Below are 20,800 nucleotides of genomic sequence, written 5' to 3' on the forward strand. Positions count from 1 at the left end.
CATCCCAAAGCTAATATGATCCCCACAATTTCTCCTTATTTGTACCCATCTTGCAGCCAAAGCCTCGCTCAACACAAAACTTCACTCTCTTCCTTTCTCGGTCACTTACCCCTCTTTCAAGATTCTACTTTTACTTGTTGCTCACAAGTCAAAACTCTTTGTCCCTTTGTAACGGTGACCCTATTTCTTTCTTTCTCTTTTTCTTTCTTCTATTGAGCCACAACATCCCAAAGCTAATATGATCCCCAAAATTGCTCCCTATCCGTACCCATCTTGCAGCCAAAGCCTCGCTTAACACAAAACTTCACTCTCTTCCTCTCTCGGTCACTTACCCCTCTTTCAAGATTCTACCTTTACTTCTTATGCACAAGTCAAAACTCTCTTCGTCCCTTTGTAATGGTGACCCTTTTTCTTTTTTTCTCCTCTCCTTCCCCCTAACTTTCTCAATGGCTTGTCGTGTTTAAGTTTTTTCTACTGATTGAATCTGTATTTGATTAGATACCATTTGTATTCTTAGATCACGATAAAAGATGAGATTGAGAGAGAGGTCGAGAGCAATGGTAGCTTGGAGAGAAAGATAAGATGAAATTGTGGATTTCGACAATGAGGGTTTGAATCGCGGCCATGTTGGACGTGACACCGAGTGAGTGCTTGACCAAGGCTATGTGAATGGAGAGGTAGACCATTAATACCCTATTTTTCATCATTTTGCATCTATTTGCTTGACTAAATCCAGGTCTCCAACCAAATCCAAATTTGCTTCAAATAAGGCCATATTCTAAATTTATGGCATGCAAAGAAGTTTTGCTTCAAAATAAAGGCCTACTCACTTTGTAGAGGTTCTTCAATGTTCTTTGGCTCAATTTCTGTGATGAAAGCATTTAGGTTTGGGTCTTGGACCCTTGATCTTGTTGTGACCCCCTTTGATGTGCTTCCAATGTTTTGGTCAGGAGGATGATATCTCATGTATTTTCAGTCCCTAACCTTACTTGGTCCTTCTATGCCTTCAGGCTTGACAGAAAAGCCTGTGGGATTCTCATAAGAAGATTGTTTCTTCCTTCAGCGTCTTTCTTTGCTTCTACCTTCTCAATGTCTTGACAATCAGAAAGTTCCAATCCTGTAAATTGATTCTTCAAGTTCATATAGATAATTATCAAATTGGATTATTTGCACCCACCACATGCCCCTACACAGAAAAATCGCATTGCTATAATATGTAAATTTGGCTTTCATATGCGATGGAGCACCCGTGTCAATGTGTAATGTGTCCAAACACACATGTAGAGGTTACACTCAATAATAGTAGTACAAATCTCCAATAGCTCCCCTCACATATACAATAATAACAACTTTAATATAAGCCGTTTTTGGAGTTCAATAACATTGTAAATTTTGCTTCAAGAATAAATAGAAACCCAGTTTTGCATAAGTATATAACACCGAAAACAGTTCCCATCAGCATGAACAAAATTCATGGTTGCATGAGGAAGAAGATGATTCAATGAAGCTTAGTCTTCTCCGCTTGCATCGATCTGAAGCTCTGAACGAGAATTCGAGTGCATTAGAAGCCTTTTCAAGTACAGAGCCAAGAGCCTGGTGAACATTACTAGCAAGAGCTTGACATGCCTCAATGTTCACATTTTCCCTTTTGCAACATGTAAACACAAACACATTCTTCATTCTTTCTCCTAATGTTGAAAGTTCAGCCTTCACAAGCTGTAGTTGAAGGGCATCAAGTGTCTGTTTTAGATCAGATAGTATCTCAGATTGGTAATCACTGCATACAGTTGCCATGTAAGAAATGGATTCATTTTCTTCTCCATTATCGCATAGTTCAACTTTTACTTCATCAGAATCCGTTGGGATGAGAAGACCTTTGCTTGCTTCCACTGCTTTCTTCTTTAATTCCTTCACTTGGCTGATAACTTCACCCAGTAATGTGGCTTTATCCATCTACAATTAACAATTCACCCACCAAATCAAGTCAACACATTTTAACAAATGTTTTTCTCAAAGAAATTGAAGGGATAGGGTCAGGGGTAACCCAAATCCTAAAATGGTATCAAGTCCCACATTGAATAAAGATATGACCAAATAGTTTTTATAAAGGGTAAAACAACCTTCATCATTAAACTATCTTTTGGGATTGAGTTTAGCCTAACACAAATTCTATGAGGTTTGAAACTTGGATAATGCACATGGAGAACTTTAAGAATTGAACTATATAGACCACTTGGAACCAACTATCTGAAAAACTTACGCGTCTAGATAAAAGACACAAATGATTTTATATTTACTTTTCTATCATTACCCAAACTTGTTGCCAAATGTATTGAATCCTAGAGCTTGTCTGGGCGACCACTCAAGTTGAGTGATCCTTTGGTAATGGTCGAGCAGTCAAAATGGATCAACGAGACCCATCTGGGTTGACTTGTCACAAGTTGCCAGGAAAGTGAGTTGGACCAATCCGGCTCGACCGACCGCGAGTTGGCTCGTTGGTTTTTAGCAAAAAATCTATAAAACAAATCGAGTGTGAACCCACTCGACCTACAGGTTGGATTAGTCAGATCAGTCTAACTTGAAATTTGCATGTTATGGATTTTGACCAACCTAAATTGAAGACGAGTTAAGTTGTGCCGGGATGTGAGCCAAATTCACAAGTCTATTACTTGAACCATTTTAATATCTCCAATAAAGCACAAGCTGATCCCAGCAACTTGAGTTAATTTATTTTTTGATAACAACTTGAGTTAATTTATTGAAGGTTGTTGATTATACTATGTGAATATTGAGGAATAATGAGACAGCACATAGACACTTGAATCTCAGTTAGCCAATAAACAGTAGATGGCGGTGCAAAAATCAAATATCAAAACACAACATGTAAGTCACATACTAATACCAGAAGAACAGCTGGCACGCCTACAACACTTGATAGCAATATCTTTGGTCATTCTGACTCTAGTGAAAATATTTAATTTCTTTATATCTTTAGATAAAGAGTGTTCAAATTAAAATACCGTGCCAAAATTGACTTTATATTTTGCTTAAGCTTTTATAATTTGTTTCCTTTGCCTTTTTAGTAATAGTATTACCTATTACCTATAACTGGTTCCAATCAAAACCAGTATCCTTTCAACATATTATAAATAAATCAATAATGGCACAAGCTATGTGGACACACTGCACAAATTAATGAACAATGAACAGAATCACAATAGTCTATGGCTTACTAATTAATGAACAATGAACAGAATCATATGTGGACAAGCTATGTGTGTGTTGGATACTCACTAACTCATAATATATGCATTTCATAGAAGCACTACCATAGTTCTTATGCAAGAGCTGCTTAGCTTTATTTAGAAATGTTGCTTCAGCAAAATTTATATTGATCATAATCTTTTGATTGGAAGTTGGAACAACTATATAAAAGTCATATTTTGATGCTAAAAAGGAGTAATTCAATTATATCAATCAAATTGAAATCACAAAACTAAAACCTAAAATAATTATATCAATACTCATTAAAAATTACAAGATGGATCGTCTGCAGCAATATTCTCTGCAGCTCTTTTCTGCAAATTCTTAACCCTTGATTCTTATATGAAAAAGTTTAATTGATTCATAAAAATTTAAATTGGTCAAAACTTTTATACACATATTATGTTACAGCAGTAGAGACCGAAGAGGCGGCAGAGAATGAGAATTCAATTATTATGATAACCAAGACAACAAAAGAACAATTTGAGGACTAAAAACACACCTTTTCAGTGGAGGGCACAAGACCACGCAGTGTTGCAAGATGGCCATTTATTCTCTCCCTCCTCCTCCTCTCAGCTTCACTATGGCTCTTCAAAGCAGCTAAAGCTTTCGCCTCAGAATGCTCATTCTTTCCAGTTCCAACCTTATTTGCAGTTGCAGCAGCAGGGGGTTTCACAAGCTCACACTTCTCACTCTCAAAAACCATTGAACGCGATGATGATAACAACCTACCTCGCGAAACACCATTGGAATTACTAGCTCCAACGTCATGCAAATTAGGATTGAAACCAGATGAAGAATTGTTGTCACAAAAGGAAGTATAAACCATTGTTCTGAACCTTGTATTTAAGTGGTGATTGATATACTAGAGAAATAGAAGAAGAAAACCAGGAAGAAAGCTTTTGGAGATGGATGATGTTGTGAGAACCTGCTATGTTGGTTTTTTTGTTGATGATGTTGTTGGTCATAACTTCCATTACACAAGGGAAAAAACCTTGAAGAGGGTTAAGGGTGAAGATCAATGTGAAAAGAAACACATTTTTCTTCTTGATGGATTTGAATCAAACCATTTCTAGGTGGGAAAGGACAAAAAGGGAGAAGAATTGTGGGAACTGAGAGTTTCAGTGAGACTTGACGCGTGCTTCAATCAAAGTACAGAGAATGGCGGTGTTCAAGCAAGGCTGTTTAGCTAGATAGAGAACAGTTCTTGAGCTGATATATTATATATGCAATGTATCGAGGAGAAACATTGGTCTCATGGTGAATATATGTACTTGTTTTATAGAGGGCTCGTTAATTACTTTTTTGTTTAAATTTTTTATAGTAAAGTCTCTTTATAAACAGTGTTTTAAAACTCTAATGTCATTGACGGCTGAGATATTGAGGCCCCATTTGGAAAAATAGTTTAATCATAAGCGCTTATGATACAAACGCTTATTCATAAACTATTTTAAATAATTTATTAAATTAAATTGAAAATAAGTTATATAAGAATAAACTCTTTTTCATAAGTTATCATGAATAACTTATGAAAATAAGCTCAAAACAGCTTATGGTATGCCATGAGGCCATAAGCTGTTTGTATAAACTCGATCTTCCAAACACTGACACAAGCACTTATGCTATTAGATAAGCTCTTTCAAACGAGGTCTGAATCAATGTATCAACAATCCAATGTGTTTGTATTTGTGTTACTTTCAAATTAAGAGTACTTTTAATCCAATTAATGGAAGTTATCACTTCCACTTGCATTTTTATCCTTTGAAATGTATGCAAAGCGAGTTAAAAGACAAATGAACTGAAATCCAAGCATACGTCAACTGGTGAGTCATCGTTTAAACCGGTCGGTTACATAATAGAAGAACAAAAATTTTCACGTGACTTATTGATTTGTATGAAAAATTATTTTGTAGAGGTCCTTCGAACCTCATTAAGAGCAAAATTTCATGTATTTTTCCCTAGGTTATCTATATAACCATAAGCGAAGTTAAAAAAACATCCGTCCTAGGTGGACCAATAATATTTAAGATAAGTGATAAAATATGAAATTTCTGACCCACTTATCTAAAATATTATTGATTCGCTTAGAACTAAAATGATTTAACTCAAACTTTACCTAGAGTTATTTAACCAATCCCAAAAAATTGCATGAAATTTTGCTCTGAATGTGGTTTGAAGGATCTTTACAAAATAAGTTTTCCTGGATTTCTGGGTTAATTTCTCGGTGGGTGCTCTTTTACTGGATGTAATTTCTGGGTTTTAAATATCAATAACTCATTTCTCCACTATCACTTCCATTTGTGACATAAAAAGTGCACTTTTTTTAAATACGTTAATCAAACCACGTAAGCCAATGCTGTTTGCATAATAATTGGCAGAAGTGGAAGCCAACCAAATGTTTGATATATTTATTTTCCACTTTCTTGCTGCTTTAGTTTTGGAGGCGTGCAAGCAAGGCTTAAATTATCCCTTTCATAACTATATAAATAAAGTAATTAGACTCGTGATTGAAAATAATTGTTATATTTGTTTTTTGACGTTGTGATTTATGACTGGATGCTTGAAGTGCTGGACCTTCCCAGCAGCTTCCTTCCCTCAAGCATCAAATGTCAAATGTGAATACCTCTCTTGACTAAAAATAATTGGTTAGGAACTCTTGCCACAATCATATTATCAAAGATTAAAAAATAAAAAAATTGATATTTTTATAATTTCTAATATAAAATATGCTGAATAGGAAACATTTTTACCCTATTTTTGGTGAAGGGAATAAAAAAAACTTACAAAGAAAATGGATTTGTAAGTTATTTGATATGAAAAAAAAATGAGAAAAATTAAAGAAATAAAAATAGCAGTAGTTTCTCCTATAATTTAGTTGAATAGAAAACATAATGATTTGTAAGTTATTGGATGGTGTCGGAGGTTGAGGTCGAAGAGATGGACGCTGGTGATGATGTTGTTGAAGCAGATGACCCCAAATCTTCTGCTAGACCAAGGGGACATGTAAGGGATCCACGAGGCCTAAGGAGTAAGGACTGGTCGGCAAAAAATAACCCTAAATGTCATTTTTTTTTCTCCATATTCGATGCAACATTAGCTATTATTTATTTTTGCATCATTTGATTGAACATGAGGAGGGATTGGGTCTATGTGGGTGAACGATGATGGAGAAGTGAAAATGAAATGGCCGAACAATCTTGGAACTTGGCAAGGTGGTACATAAGAGGGTGGTTGTCTAAAGTAGGAAGGAGATAAAAAAGAGAAATAAAATCAAAATGATATATTTGTCTTTATAATAAATAAATAAAAAATTTATTTCTCGATTACAATGAACTATTTGTGAACCCAAAATTTTACTAAGACTTCGAATCAAGTTAAAAGAAAAATTCACGTCAGAAACCCATAGATAAAAAAATAAATAAGGTAGAACTTTGTATTTCACTCAAAGCTCTCTAAAAGCTACATGTCCAACACATCAAAAGTAACAAATAGGTACAAAAGCACTAATAATATGTCGTGGGGTTGTCTAAATGACTCATGATAAAGTTTGGGTTAAATAACCCACCATCCAATCACATTGGAGATAAGTGAGTTGGAATTTCTATATTTTATTTATTAATTTATTTCCAACTCATTTATCTCCAATGTGATTGGATGGTGGGTTATTTAACCCAAACTTTATCATGAGTTAGACAACCCCATATGTTGTGCAACCGTTTTTCGTTTTGTTTTCCAATCTTTACTATTGTTAATAGAAAACACCAATTACACAAATATTCTATTCAATTTAGAACATGGCTATCAAATTATGTTTAAAGAGGACTATTCAGACACAAGACATAGAATAGGTGCTGGAAGCCAGTGAAACTATCATTCCATCGCTAAATAGTGTCCTGGGTCTGGAGTTGATAACTTGCCAAACGATCAATGTCACGTAGGATTAAGGGGCACACATAGCAATGTTGATTTGATTCTTCATTAGCCTTGTAGGATTAAGGACAATGTATAATAAATTTGCATTGTATGGAGATTAAGCCAATAGAGATAGATAATTATAATATACATAATAGTACATTATAGATGCTTGATAATGATCTCCCAGCTGATGAAAATTTTGAATTCAAGCTGAGCAATGAGTCGATATTGAATCAGCATGAAAATGATACAGAGCCTGTCCATGTCAAACAACGCATGGAAATTGCAAACTGGTTTACAAAAATGATATAACAGCAATTTTATTTGGCGTTTCTTCAAAGGCTGCAATGTCACAGGTGTTTTATATGTCAATGTATTCAACAGATCCAATAAGAAGACTTCAATACAATAATATTGTCCAAATTAAAAAGGTTTTGGTGGGACATCGAAATCAACCCTTGCTGGTTTCAGGGTTAAATAATTTTTTGTGGCATCCTGTTGAAAATCCTAATCTACATTGCAAATCACATGGAACCTTCGATTCCAATATCGTTTACAAATTACTTTGTTGGACAACATACTCTTCGAGCAAAGTCAACATATATTATATACACTTAATTTGTGGGTGGTTGAAAACATGTAAAGTCAAAAGGCCCCAAAATTTTATATGAGCATCTTCGGTCAATGTTCAATGTTCAGTATTCTCTTCATTTAAAAAAAAAATAACAAACATTTTTAAGAAAAAAAGTGTTCTTCCTAAATTCTTGATTAATATTGCTTTTCTTATTGTCCTCAATGGCAGAGCTTGGCCTATGAAAGCGGTGGTACTAGCCTCGAGCATAGGGGGAGTACATGCAAAAGACACTCTGACGTTTAAGTTGGTAAATGAGCAAAGAGAAAATTCATAAGGCTTAGAGAAACTATAGGGAAATGATAAGAATGAATATCATGTTACATAAATGAACGAAAAAACATATATTTATAGGATTGATGTCCGTTTTTGGAGTCTTTACAAGTGTGAGGGAAGTCCTTTAAGTGGAACTTCCTAATGCACGATTGGCTTGGTGTCGTCTTGCATAAGAAGTCTATATCAGTCCTTTGCGAGGTCGGTCAGACACTTCCAGTTGAGTTTGGTGGTCTGTTTCTAAATCAGGTCGCGCAAACCACTCTTATGGTGTCCGCTTATGTGCAAACACTTGTGGGCCGACCACAATGTCTTAGGGTCGTGTGGCTTGAGAGTCGATCGGAACATAAGCCCCCTTCATACTTGTAGGATCTAGCTTGCTTGAAGCTTATGGAACCGATAACACCTTAAATTTATGTAACCAAAAGGAAGAAAACAACAAAGTGGATGAGAAAAGAGGGCTAACGGTGGCACCACACTCTCACGAGAGGGATAACCTAGGTATAAAGACGGCACAAAAGAATGGGTTCTTGATAGTTCTTAAGGGATAAGAAGCCACAAGTGTGCAATAAAATCCTAGAAAGAAAACTCTAGAGAAACTAATTTTTGACAAATGAGGAAAATTACCAAATGATTCATGAATGAAAAATCACAAACAAACCAACGAGGATGATGCTAAAGGAACATGGATGGGCCTAAACACACTTGACCCAATAAGACTCCATGGATACTAAATCTTAAAACATAATTAGGCCCAAAGCATGGTCCCAATAACCTAGCCAATACGAGTAAAAAATAAAAGCCCTTCAAATACCAACAAGGGTCAAGGACCATACACCACACATCATATTATTCATTTCTTTCTATTTTCTCATTATATCACTATTGGTGTGAGTGTAAATTAAATGTAAAGACATCTTTACGATCTCAAGATTATAGAAACACGATGAGAGAAAAATAAGTGTTCCGATAGTACTAAGACCATATACAATGGTTAAACAAAAAATGTTTTGTTTACCCATTTCCTACCCCACTTTTTCTCTTCCCAACACTCCACATCATCTTCTCTCTCCAATTCAACAAACTCTCAACAATTACCCACTCCAATGGTTTTCTCTCTCAACACCCTACCCCACCACTCACTCTACCCCACCACTTTTTTATTTCATATTTTTATTTAATTTTATATTTTTGTTTTTATTATTTACATAAAATTACAATTATTGTTTTAAATTAAATTAAATAATAAACACTTAACAATTTTTTTAATATAGACAATAATTTATTTTATTTCCTTAACTAAAAAATGGAAGACGACAAACGAAACACACAATAATTTATTTTATTTTCTTAACTTAAAATGCAAGACAACAAACTAAGCACACAACACACAAATAACGTAATTAGTACGATACAAATCATCTTCCATCACGAAGCATTTGCAAACTTTGTCCATATGTGCTTCACTAGATCTGCTTGCAGTTCGTGATGAACGTTCGAATCACGCAACTCGGATCTAGCACGCACATGATTTGCAAAAGCGGGTAACACCTCGGTCGAGTATGGTTGCAATGTACTAGATCCACCTTCCCCAAATTGCTCAAAATCGGTCCAACGTTGAGCATATGAATCTCGTTCATCCTCAACAATCATAGTGAAGAGAGATGAATTCTGGGTGTTGAAATGGTGATTGTTGTGATCCATTTCAAAAGAAAAGCTAATAGAAATATAGTTAGATGGTGAGAGATAATAAGAGAGTGAAAAAATTTGGTTTTTTTTCTGTGTCCAAATCAAACGAACCAAGTCTCTATTTATAGAGAAAAAAAATCATGAATTTTGGTATAATTTTTTTTTTTTAAGAAATTTTTTTTTGATGAAATAATTGAGTTCAAAAGATGAGGATAAAAGAAATCCGGATAGCCAACGGCATGCTGACACATGGCGGTAGCAAAAAAAGCAGATTCTTCCTCTCTCCTCCCAGGCGCGTGACGCGCCTTGTCTGGCCGTGTTGCCCACGCGCCGCGCCTTGTCTGGCCGTGTTGCCCACGCGCCTGGGAGAGGCCAACCAGAGGCTGACGCGTGGCATCCGGCAGTGGGCTCAACAATGTTGAGCTTCCTCAACATTTATCACGCTTCTCTCTCCTCCACATCACTCTCAACAACACTCAACATCCATTGCAACCCCTAAACAAAACTCAACAAAAATTTCTCAACACCCATTGCACTTGGTCTAATGTTCGCGCGACGACGAAAAATTGCTAGAAATGTGTATGTCAATTGTATAATGTAGATGCAATTTTGACTGATGGAATATTTCATTACTACCTCAACTTCTACAAAATAGATACATACAGAATCCAGGTATCACCATCAATTCCATGCAACATTCCACACAATGCAACCATTCAGAAACTCAAAACCAACAACACTTTTCAACAACCTTCTCAGATTCAAACTCACACTACTCAATTCTCTCAATCCATTGAATCTGCATCTTCACAATCACCTCACCAAATCCCATTGCACATGTGTCCCTCCTCCTCCTCCTCCTCCTCCTGATTCTGATTCCACAGACCCAACAACCATCGATGCAGGCTCTTCTAACCGCAAACCGATCAGTTTGTGGCCTGGGATGTACCATTCCCCTGCCACTCACGCTCTCTGGGAAGCCAGATCCACCATTTTCGAAAAACCCCTTCATGCTAATGGTTCCTCTTCACAGATTCAAGCCGTTCCCAAAGCTCCTTCTCGAAGCAGGACTAGTGTTTTCTACAATTTCTCTTCTGACTACATTCTTCGTGAGCAGTATAGGAATCCTTGGAACCATATTAGGATGGGAAAGCTCGTTGAGGATTTTGATGCTCTAGCTGGAACCATTGCATTCAAGGTCAGGTTTTTTTCATTTCTGAGAAAAATTAAGTTCTGGGTTTTGCTTATTTCAGGTTTATAGTCATGGGTTTTGATTATGGTATTAAATTGGTATCAAGTTCAACATATTGTGTTTTGTTATCATGACCCTTAATTTGGGTGAACATGTGTGTGTTTGTATGGCTTGTAGCTTAATGTACCTAAGAAGATTGTTTTAAAAAAAATGAATTTTTTCACACCTTTGGATGTATGCAGGAAGTGGTGAAAGAGATATATTTAGTGGAAAAATAAAAGTGAATGTATAGTCCATGTTTAGAAACCCTTCTATCTACATTGATTATGAAGCCATAGTCAATTATGCAAAGAGAAATGATAGGATACGCAATGGTCTTATTAGAGGAGATATTGAGGTGGCGCCTATCGAGGAGAAGCTGAAAGAAAATCGGTTAAGTTGATACAGACATATAAAAAGAAGACCTTTGGAGGCACTAGCATTAAGGTGATACAGACATGTACAAAGAAGACCTTTGGAGGCACCAGCGATAATAGTTGATATGGTCTTTCTTTAGTCCTGTGATGAGGGTTAGAGTGAGACCAAAAAGAACATTGAAAGATCTTATTAAAATGACATCATTGTCAGTACAAATTTTGGTTTTTGATGGAGCTCAATGGCGTATTCTGATCGATATAGCTGACCCCACTCAGGGGGATAATGCTTTTGTTGTTATTGTTGTAATCAATTTCGTAAAGAAGCTTTTGTAAGTAGTTTCTGTGTTTTAGAATTGAATCTGGTAAAAGAGAAAATGATACACATAGGAAAAGAAAAGAGTGAATGAGATAGGTGTAAAATAAGTGTAAAATTTGAGGGTGTCTCAGAATCAGAATTGGGCCATTTGTATTATTTGATAGTTTTTCTGGTATTGAAGCTTATTTCCTTTCCTTTGAACAGCACTGCTGTTATGAAGATGGCACAACAAGGCCCCTTCTATTGGTCACTGCTGCAGTGGACAAGATGGTTCTTAAGAAATCAATCCATATTGATGCTGATTACACTATTGTTGGTGCTGTCACCTGGGTTGGGCGGTCATCCATGGAGATTCAGCTGGAAATGACCCAGACAGCACAAGGTACTGCAGGACTAATACAACTTGATTGTACTCTCTTTAACCGTTGCTTTTATATGGGGTAACGGGTTCTCAGCAATCAACGCTGTGATTTTATATTACTAGTCATAAAGTGCTTTGAAGTAGACTGATGAGTGATGACATGTTACTAGATAACATAACACTAAACGTGTTATGTCTTGAATTTTACTCAATTAGCTTTTGTGTGAGTATTTGAGTAATCCAAGTTTACTTTCATTCAATGCAGAATGTAATGGTTGTCAAAGTGTGCTAGTTTAAGTAAGAATGCGATATATAAGAAACTTAACAGCTTCGTCGGATCCCTAGTTTGAGTATGAATGCAATATAAAAGAAATTTAACAGCTTCATTTGATCCTTAGAAAAAACACGATCCTTAGACAAACCAAGGGCTAAAGGTGTGTTTGCAAAAACATTTGATAAACATAAGCGTATGTTATTTCCAATCCACCCTCCTACTTCCATTAGCTTTTCTGCATCAGAATGATACGAATGGGCTTTAGCGATGAAACCAACGGAAAACAAACACTCACTAAAAAAGTCATTAAATTGGATGAATTTGTTCTGCTAGTAAATAGTTAATCTGAAACATATCACAGTTTGGTTATACACCCCCCCCCCCCCAAAAAAAAATTGGCAATTCAAACCCTGTATAGGAGAAAGGTTTAGTACATATCCATGTCTGTAAATTCTACATCCTTATAAGCTGTCTTGTGTGAATATTGTAATTTAATATTATTACAAACTTACTAATATGCTGCTGAAAATATAATGGAAAGAGGTTTAGAATAATTGGAAAAATGGAAATGAAATTCCAGTAATGGGGTGGCTGAGCCTTTTCAGGTTTTACTGAATTGGTTTTCTCATCTCTTCAGTTCAATTTACTAGTAATATCATAACAGCGCATGGAAACTGAGTGCAAGCCCATTCATGATGTTTTAGTTTTATAAGCTCAAATCATATCTTTGTGGTGTCATGAGTTTTAATAATCTAACAGTTCTGCATGGTATCTGTCATGCTAATTGTGCCCTGAACTGACACTGAAACTTGCTGACAGAGAATCCAAATATCTCAAACACACCAGCAGTTGTAGCTAACTTCACATTTGTGGCTCGTGACTCTACCACGGGAAAAGCAGCCGCAATTAACCAAGTCTCGCCTGAAACGAAGCAAGAAAAATTGCTCCGGGAAGAAGCAGAGCAGAGGAACCAATTAAGGAAACAAAAGAAAGCAGAACAGAAACATGGAGAGAGGGAAGGAGACACTACCAGGCTTAATGCACTATTGGCTGAAGGGCGTATCTTTGATGACATGCCGGCATTGGCTGACAGAGATAGCATCCTGATGAAGAATACTTGTCTCCAAAACTCTTTTATCTGCCAGCCACAGCAAAGAAACATCCACGGTCGTATATTTGGAGGGTTTCTGATGAGAAGAGCATTTGAACTTGCCTTTTCAACGGCTTATGCCTTTGCTGGTGCAGCACCTCATTTCTTAGAAGTTGATCATGTTGATTTTTTTAAGCCTGTAAGTTGCCACTGAGGACACTATCTTCTCCAATATAAAGTGAACTGAATTTCGTGCACAGAATTGAAGTTAAAAATCAGCAGTACCTTCTGGTTGTTATCTTTTAACTATGAAACTCTCTGAGAAAAAAGATCATAGTTGTTACCTCATTTATGTGATTTTCTTTTTCCAATGATCTTCTTTGAGTAGTTAAGTATTATCATCACCCTGGAACATGTGCTAGGTCGTAAAAAATACAGTATCTTGAATAAGATGTCAGTAGAAAAGAACAATTATATTGACCTGAAAACAACTTGATGATGCAGGTAGATGTTGGAAATTTTCTTCGTCTCAAATCTTGTGTTCTGTACACAGAACTTGACAACCCAGCTAAACCACTGGTGAATGTGGAAGTCATTGCACACGTGACAAAGCCTGAGCACCGGTCCAGTGAGGTGAGCAATGGCCTTATATTTTATCTGAGGTTTTTGGATGCACATAAATTTCCTTATCTCAGAAATTATCTCTTATAATATTTTCAGAGAGACAGAGAGCAAATAGTTCCAGGGATTGTTGTCTGCAAATTCCTGTCCAATTTTATTTTACAGTTCAGATGGACAAGTTCATGTCATATTATATATCTGTTATCTAAAAGAATAAAAAAAATGCCACATTTTGATTAAAGATTTACAGGTTCACATCCTTGACCATTTCAACTCATTCCATGCTTTTCTTCAAACAGGTATCCAACAGATTCTACTTCACATTTGGTGTTGATCCTGAAGCCATTAAAAATGGATTGAAAATTCGAAATGTTGTTCCTGCGACAGAAGAGGAAGCACTAAAGGTTCTTGAGCGCATGGATGCGGAGAGCTCTTAAGTTTAGTCTATCATAATCTACAATGATAATAAAACTGTCTAGAAATTAGCAGAAACACAATTTTTTTAAACTAATTTTACCATGTTTATTAATTAATCATTTTCTACACGGGCTGCACCTCTAGAGGTAATATTCAAGTGGTCTAAAAGTGTATAGGAATTAGGATAAACAACTCTGAATAGAATATATTTGTAGAACTTTCTTGACTATGTCTCAAGTGTCATAGTTGTAGATTGAATTAGAGGGAGAATATCAGTGGCATGCTATATTCTACCTGGAATTTGAATAAAACTTTTCCATTCATGTTTTGGAGTTTACAAGATAATAGCTTCTCTTAGTTCAGCACAGAAGGTAATGAATTTGCTAAAGGGTATCAAAACCTTTGTCTTATTCCGCTGCTGAAGTTCTGAAGTGCCTCATTCCTCCACAAAGTAGCTTGCCTAACGCAATTCTCAAACTTTTGAAATCAAGTAAATGGCAATAATTGAGAAACTCTGTAGCTTTAAATTGCTGCAGTTGGCCTATTATTTGACAGAAACACCTCCAGTTTTTTACTGGCTGGGAGAGACAGACAATGTCTCTTTCGTCACGAGTATTATTAATAGAGACAGACAGTGACATTACTACTTGCATTGACCCATTCTTTGGTAGCTTTTCCTAGAACTAATCATCATGCCATTGACACTTGCTATCAGCTTAATACTAAAGTCCAAACTCGGTCACAATCCTACCAAAGTACTAAGGTTGTGTTTGGATGGGGGAATATTTGAGGGGAATGTAATTTTAGAGGGTATTTCAAATCCCTTCAATTAAAATACCTTGTTTGGATATCTAATGTGGAGAATTCTCAAATTACTAGTAATTAAATAAGGTATTTTACTTAATAGAATTTAGGGTAATTGAAATCACCTCAAAATAGGAGGAATTTCAAATTCTTCATCTCTCCCTTAACCCTATCTAAATTAAAGTGAGATGCTACAGTGTCATACCCAAAATCGGCCCATAACCCTAAAAATTGGCCGATAACCCTAAGAATCGGTCGAAAATGTGAAAGTTTGGCCGAAACTCAAAAATCAACTCAAAACCCTAAAATCGGCTCAAAACTCAAAAATCGGCCCAAAACCCTAAAAATCGGCAGAAAACTCAAAAATCAGAACAAAACCCTAAATATCGGCCGAAAACCTAAAAGTTGGCCCAAAACCCTAAAAATGGGCTCGATTCTCAAAAATCGGCCGAAAACTCGAAATTCGGCACAAAACCCTAAAAATCGGCCGAAAACCCGAAAGGTCGGGTTTTAGGTTTTTCGGTCAATTTTTGAGTGTCGGCCTGATTTTTAGGGTTTTGTGCCGACTTTTGAGTTTTCGGACGATTTTTTAGAGTCGGGCAATTTTTAGGGTTTTCGGCCGATTTTTGAGTTTCCAGCCGATTTTTGGGTTTTGGGGATTTTTGAGTTTCGGGCCGAATTTCACGTTTTCGGCCAATTCTTAGGGTTATCGGCCAATTTTTAGGATTATGGGCCGATTTTGGGTTTTCGGTCAATTTTTTAGGGTCGGGGCGATTTTTAGGGTTTTGTGCCGACTTTTGAGTTTTCGGCCGATATTTAAGAGTCAGGTCGATTTTTAGGGTTATGGGCCGATTTTTGAGTTTCGAGTCGACTTTCACGTTTTCGGCCTATTTTTAGGGATTTCTTGCCGTTTTAGGGTTTTGTGTCGACTTTTGAGTTTTCGGCTGATTATTGAGAGTCGGGCCGATTTTTAGGGTTTTCGACTGATTTTTAGGTTTTCGGACGATTTTTGGGTTTTCGGCTGACTTTCGGTTTTTCAGCCACTTTTTAGGCTTTTATGTCGACTTTTAAGGTTTCGGTCTATTTTTTAGAGTCGGGCTGATTTTTAGGGTTTTCGGCCGATTATATTAAGATAAAAACAATTAAATGAAGGAAATTCATTTATATTATCCAAACAAAGAATTTTACAATTGAGCGAATTTCAACATTTTATCCAAACAATAAAATTTGAAATTCAAGGGAATTCAATTGAATCATTTGAATTCCCTAGCATTTAAAATCCCTTGAATTTCTACAATCTCTCATCCAAACACAACCTAAGGTTAAAGTCAAAAGGTTCTCCAAAATCATCAAATCTAATTAGACTTTTGACATTCAGTAACAGAGGATTGTGACTGTAGTGAAATTAGATTAGCTGATTAGGTGATTTTAAGGATATTTGACATCAACATTCTCCACGTGGGAAAAGCCTCAAAGCAGTAACATGACCCATTTCTCAAAACTAGTGACTTCCAAGAGTGAACAACTACTTTTGTGCCCGCATAAGTCATAACCATGGTTGCTACCTACATACACTCATTTTGGGTTTGTAGACTCAACTTGCAGAGACTCGTATGAAGCTCAACTAACCATGAGTCAGGGCTGGCCCAAGGGTCAAGCGACCCAAGCAAGGGCTTTAGGCCTCCAAAAAAAAAAATTTTTTTTAAGTAAAAAAAGGCCTCATATTTTGTAAACAAGGCCTCAAAAAAAAAACACTTTTGTTACTCACTGTTATATGTTAGTTGTTTCTTCCCTAATTTTTCTCAAAAAGCATAATTGATAATTACTAGAAATCAGCAAACTTAATTGACAGTTAATTGACCTTACCTATTCTTTTTCTTCACCATTCATTCTTTGACTTTTCATTTTCTCTCCACTTGGAAATAGTTCAGTTTAGTACAACTTTTCATGTAACCTTTCATTTCCACCTTTTCACCTTTCATTCTTAATTGAGACTCAAATCCTAATCCCGTTCTCTACCCTCCCTGCCATTCTCTCTCAGTCTCTCAAAAATATTCTCTTAAGTCTTTCAATCTTTGTCTCTCATTTGTCAAACAATAAGAACCGTAAGACGTAAGTAGTAGTACTAAATTGCTTATTTTTATTTTACTGTTGATTTTTATGATTGTTCGTGTGGGAGGAAGGAATAAAATATATAACCTGACTTTGTTTTGATTTGTCCTATTGCTACTGCTATTGCCTATTGGTTCCCTTTTTTCTTGCTTACTATTGTCTCTTTTCATCCTTCGGTCCTTTTTGTGTTTCTGGCTTATTTAGTTTATTGTTTTTTTTTTCCCTTTGTTCTTGTATCTTGGTTACTTTGTTGTGGCTGTACTTTAACTTGGGAGAGTTTCTTTTTTTCCAAGACCTTTTTTTATATCTATATAATTTCTCTTTCAAAAAAAATTATTGGTTCTTGTTGCAGTTTGATTCTTCAAATGACACCCCTTTTGGTTTGATTCTGCAGGATACTTGCCCTTGTTGTTTTCTGCTCAGCTTGCTGGTAATCTCTTGCGGCTAGTTTTGCAATTGCACTTTTGGTTCTCAACACCAGGTTTTATTTTTCTAGTTCTTTCCCTAATTGATTTAGCTTACTAATTGATTTAGTTGAACAATTTATTTTAAATTTTTATTTTGAAATATCTAAATGTCAACTAGAAAATTTGAATCAGGTTATTCAAAACTGAAAAAAAAGAAAAGACTTGAAGCTTTGGTTGAATCACAAAAAGGGGCTTTAGATAAATTTGTTAAAAAAAGTAAATTTGAAAATACAAGTGGTAGCTCATTGAATGAACAAGTGAACAATATAGGCGCAAATGAAAATATGGAAGAAGAAATGGTTAATGAACAAGTCACTTCAAATGAAAATAGAGATGATGTCTTTGTTTTAGAGCAAGGTAATACTATAGACACGAATGAAAGTGCAAATGAAAATATGGAAGAAGAAATGGTTAATGAACAAGTCACTTCAAATGAAAATAGAGATGATGTCTTTGTTTTAGAGCAAGATAATACTATAGGCACAAATGAAAGTGAAAATAGAGAAGTATTGATTAATGAACAAGATTGCATTGATTTGCAAACTCACAATGAAGATATAGAAGAAGTATTAGAACAATCCAATCCTAAAAATATATATGACCCGAGTCAATGGACAAATATTGATACAAATTTGAGAGATTTTCTAGTAACCAATGGTCCTACTAAAGTTATTGATATTGATTTTCCTAAGGATGAATTTGCTAGACACTTTTCTCCATCATTTTACTTTCAAAAATTGCCCAACGGAGAAAAGCTTGAAAGAAGATGGTTGATTTATTCTCAAGATTTAGATAAAGTATTTTGCTTTTGTTGTAAATTATTTAATACTCTTACTAGTACTAGTAAATTAGCAAATGAAGGTAGTCGGGATTGGAGAAATATTAGTTCTAAGTTGAAAGATCATGAGAAAAGCAGTGAGCACATTATTAATATGAGTTCATGGATTGAATTAGAAATAAGATTATTGAAAAATAAAACAATTGACAAACATGTTCAAGAAAAAATTAATAGAGAAAAAGAACATTGGAGAAATGTGTTGTTTAGAATCATTGCAGTTGTTAAAACTCTTGGAAAAAATAACTTAGCCTTTCGTGGAACAAACGAAAAGATTTACCAAGAAAATAATGGAAATTTTTTAAGTCTAATTGAAATGATTGCAGAATTTGATCCCGTAATGAAAGAACACATTCGTCGTGTAAAAGATAATGAAATTCATAACCATTATCTTGGACATAGAATACAAAATGAATTAATAAATTTGCTTGCAAATGAGATTAAAACAAAAATTATAACAAAAGTTGTTAATGCAAAGTATTTTTCAATCATACTTGATTGTACTCCTGATGTAAGTCATAAAGAGCAAATGTCTATCATATTAAGGTGTGTGGGTTTTTCTTCAACCCCAATACAAGTAAATGAATATTTTTTAGAATTTTTAATAGTAGATGATACAACTGGCAAAGGTCTTTTTGATGTTATTATGAATGAACTAAATACTATTGGACTTGATATTAGTAACTTAAGAGGACAAGGTTATGACAATGGATCTAATATGAAAGGAAAACATCAAGGAGTTCAAAAAAGGTTTTTAGACATTAATCCTAGATCATTTTATACACCATGTGGTTGTCATAGTCTAAACTTGGTACTTTGTGATATGGCTAATTGTTGTTCTAAAGCTACATCATTTTTTGGAGTAGCGCAACGTATATATACAATATTTTCTTCTTCTACCAAAAGATGGAAAATTCTACAAGATCATATTCCTAGCCTAACTCTTAAATCATTGTCACAGACACGTTGGGAAAGTCGTATTGAAAGTGTAAAAGCTTTAAGATTTCAAACGTCACAAGTAAGGGATGCTTTATTGAAATTAGCCAAAGTTAGTGATGAACCTAAAATAAAGAGTGAAGCTGAATGTTTGGCAACTTATGAGCTTGAAAATTTTGAATTTTTGTTAGGTATGACTATTTGGTATGAGATCTTGTTTGCGGTAAATTCAATTAGTAAAAATTTGCAATCAAAAGATATGCGTATTGATGTTGCTATAGAGCAATTGAAAGGACTTATTTCTTATTTTAAAAAATATAGGGAAGATGGATTTGAAACTGCCATAATTTCTGCTAAAGAAATTGCTATTGAAATGGATATAGAACCCAAATTTCGTGAAAAACGTATTATTCGTAGAAAAAAACAATTTGATGAAATTGCTGATAATGAAGTTCTAAAATCTCCTGAAGAATCATTTAAATCTGACTACTTTTTGTACATAGTAGATCAAGCAATTAGTTCATTTCAAAGTAGATTTGAACAATTTAAAATATATCAAGATATTTTTGGTTTTCTATTTAGCATTAAGAAGTTAAAGTCTTTAGAAATTGATAGTTTAAAAGAATCTTGTCTTAACCTTGAACATTCGTTAAAACACAATGAAAATTCTGATATTGATGGATTAGACTTATTTTCAGAATTGAAAATTTTAAGAGAAATCATACTAGTTGAAAATGATACTCCAATTGACATACTTAATTATATTATTAAACTTGATTCTTTTCCAAATGCTTTTATTGTTTATAGAATAATGTTGACAATTCCTGTAACCGTTGCGTCAGCGGAAAGAAGTTTTTCAAAATTAAAATTAATAAAATCTTATCTTAGATCAACTATGTCTCAACAAAGATTAAATGGATTAGCTTTATTATCAATTGAAAAAGACATGTTAAATCAAATTGATTATGAAAATTTAATAAATGATTTTGCATCTAAAAAAGCTCGAAAAATAAATTTTAAATAACAAAAATTTAACGTAATTTTTTTTTAAATAAAAAGGCCTCAATTTAAAGTTCGCTTTAGGCCTCATTTTGTGTTGGGCCGGCCCTGCCATGAGTTTTACCAAAAATGAAAAAAATACTTGAGAAAACATGTTATGGTGTAGAGGGATTAGCCAAAGATATACC

At 34.9% G+C, this 20,800-nt stretch overlaps 3 protein-coding genes across 3 annotated transcripts; 2 read left to right on the top strand and 1 right to left on the bottom strand.

Annotated features, from left to right (window-relative positions):
- Positions 1–1,187: 1,187 nt before the first annotated feature.
- Positions 1,188–4,514, bottom strand: LOC130714697 (transcription factor bHLH30-like). The gene is made up of 2 exons (XM_057564623.1): positions 3,767–4,514; positions 1,188–1,953 (listed from the first exon to the last, which is right to left on the bottom strand). The coding sequence occupies exons 1-2, from the start codon at positions 4,091–4,093 to the stop codon at positions 1,456–1,458; spliced, it is 825 nt and encodes a 274-aa protein (XP_057420606.1). The 5' UTR covers positions 4,094–4,514; the 3' UTR covers positions 1,188–1,455.
- A 5,779-nt stretch (positions 4,515–10,293) lies between these two features.
- LOC130715335 (acyl-coenzyme A thioesterase 2, chloroplastic-like) lies at positions 10,294–14,782 on the top strand. Its single transcript, XM_057565422.1, has 5 exons — positions 10,294–10,970; positions 11,901–12,078; positions 13,151–13,620; positions 13,926–14,054; positions 14,342–14,782. Exons 1-5 carry the CDS (start codon positions 10,479–10,481, stop codon positions 14,477–14,479), a joined length of 1,407 nt encoding a protein of 468 aa, XP_057421405.1. The 5' UTR covers positions 10,294–10,478; the 3' UTR covers positions 14,480–14,782.
- Positions 14,783–17,592: 2,810 nt separating this feature from the next.
- On the top strand, positions 17,593–20,665 carry LOC130714427 (uncharacterized). The gene has a single exon (XM_057564323.1). The coding sequence runs from the start codon at positions 17,950–17,952 to the stop codon at positions 20,635–20,637; it is 2,688 nt and encodes an 895-aa protein (XP_057420306.1). The 5' UTR covers positions 17,593–17,949; the 3' UTR covers positions 20,638–20,665.
- The last annotated feature ends 135 nt before the right edge of the window (positions 20,666–20,800 follow it).

This window comes from Lotus japonicus, chromosome 4 (assembly GCF_012489685.1).
Source record: "Lotus japonicus ecotype B-129 chromosome 4, LjGifu_v1.2".
NCBI classification, from domain to species: domain Eukaryota; kingdom Viridiplantae; phylum Streptophyta; class Magnoliopsida; order Fabales; family Fabaceae; genus Lotus; species Lotus japonicus.

Excerpts from the sequence above, each read along its gene's own strand:
- LOC130714427 (XM_057564323.1), top strand. The coding sequence starts at position 17,950 with ATGTCAACTAGAAAATTTGAATCAGGTTATTCAAAACTGAAAAAAAAG.
- LOC130715335 (XM_057565422.1), top strand. The coding sequence starts at position 10,479 with ATGCAACCATTCAGAAACTCAAAACCAACAACACTTTTCAACAACCTT. Across the intron at positions 10,971-11,900 it reads CTGGAACCATTGCATTCAAG|CACTGCTGTTATGAAGATGG; the intron begins GTCAGGTTTTTT and ends TCCTTTGAACAG. Across the intron at positions 13,621-13,925 it reads ATGTTGATTTTTTTAAGCCT|GTAGATGTTGGAAATTTTCT; the intron begins GTAAGTTGCCAC and ends TTGATGATGCAG.
- LOC130714697 (XM_057564623.1), bottom strand. The coding sequence starts at position 4,093 with ATGGTTTATACTTCCTTTTGTGACAACAATTCTTCATCTGGTTTCAAT. Across the intron at positions 1,954-3,766 it reads TTGTGCCCTCCACTGAAAAG|ATGGATAAAGCCACATTACT; the intron begins GTGTGTTTTTAG and ends TGTTAATTGTAG.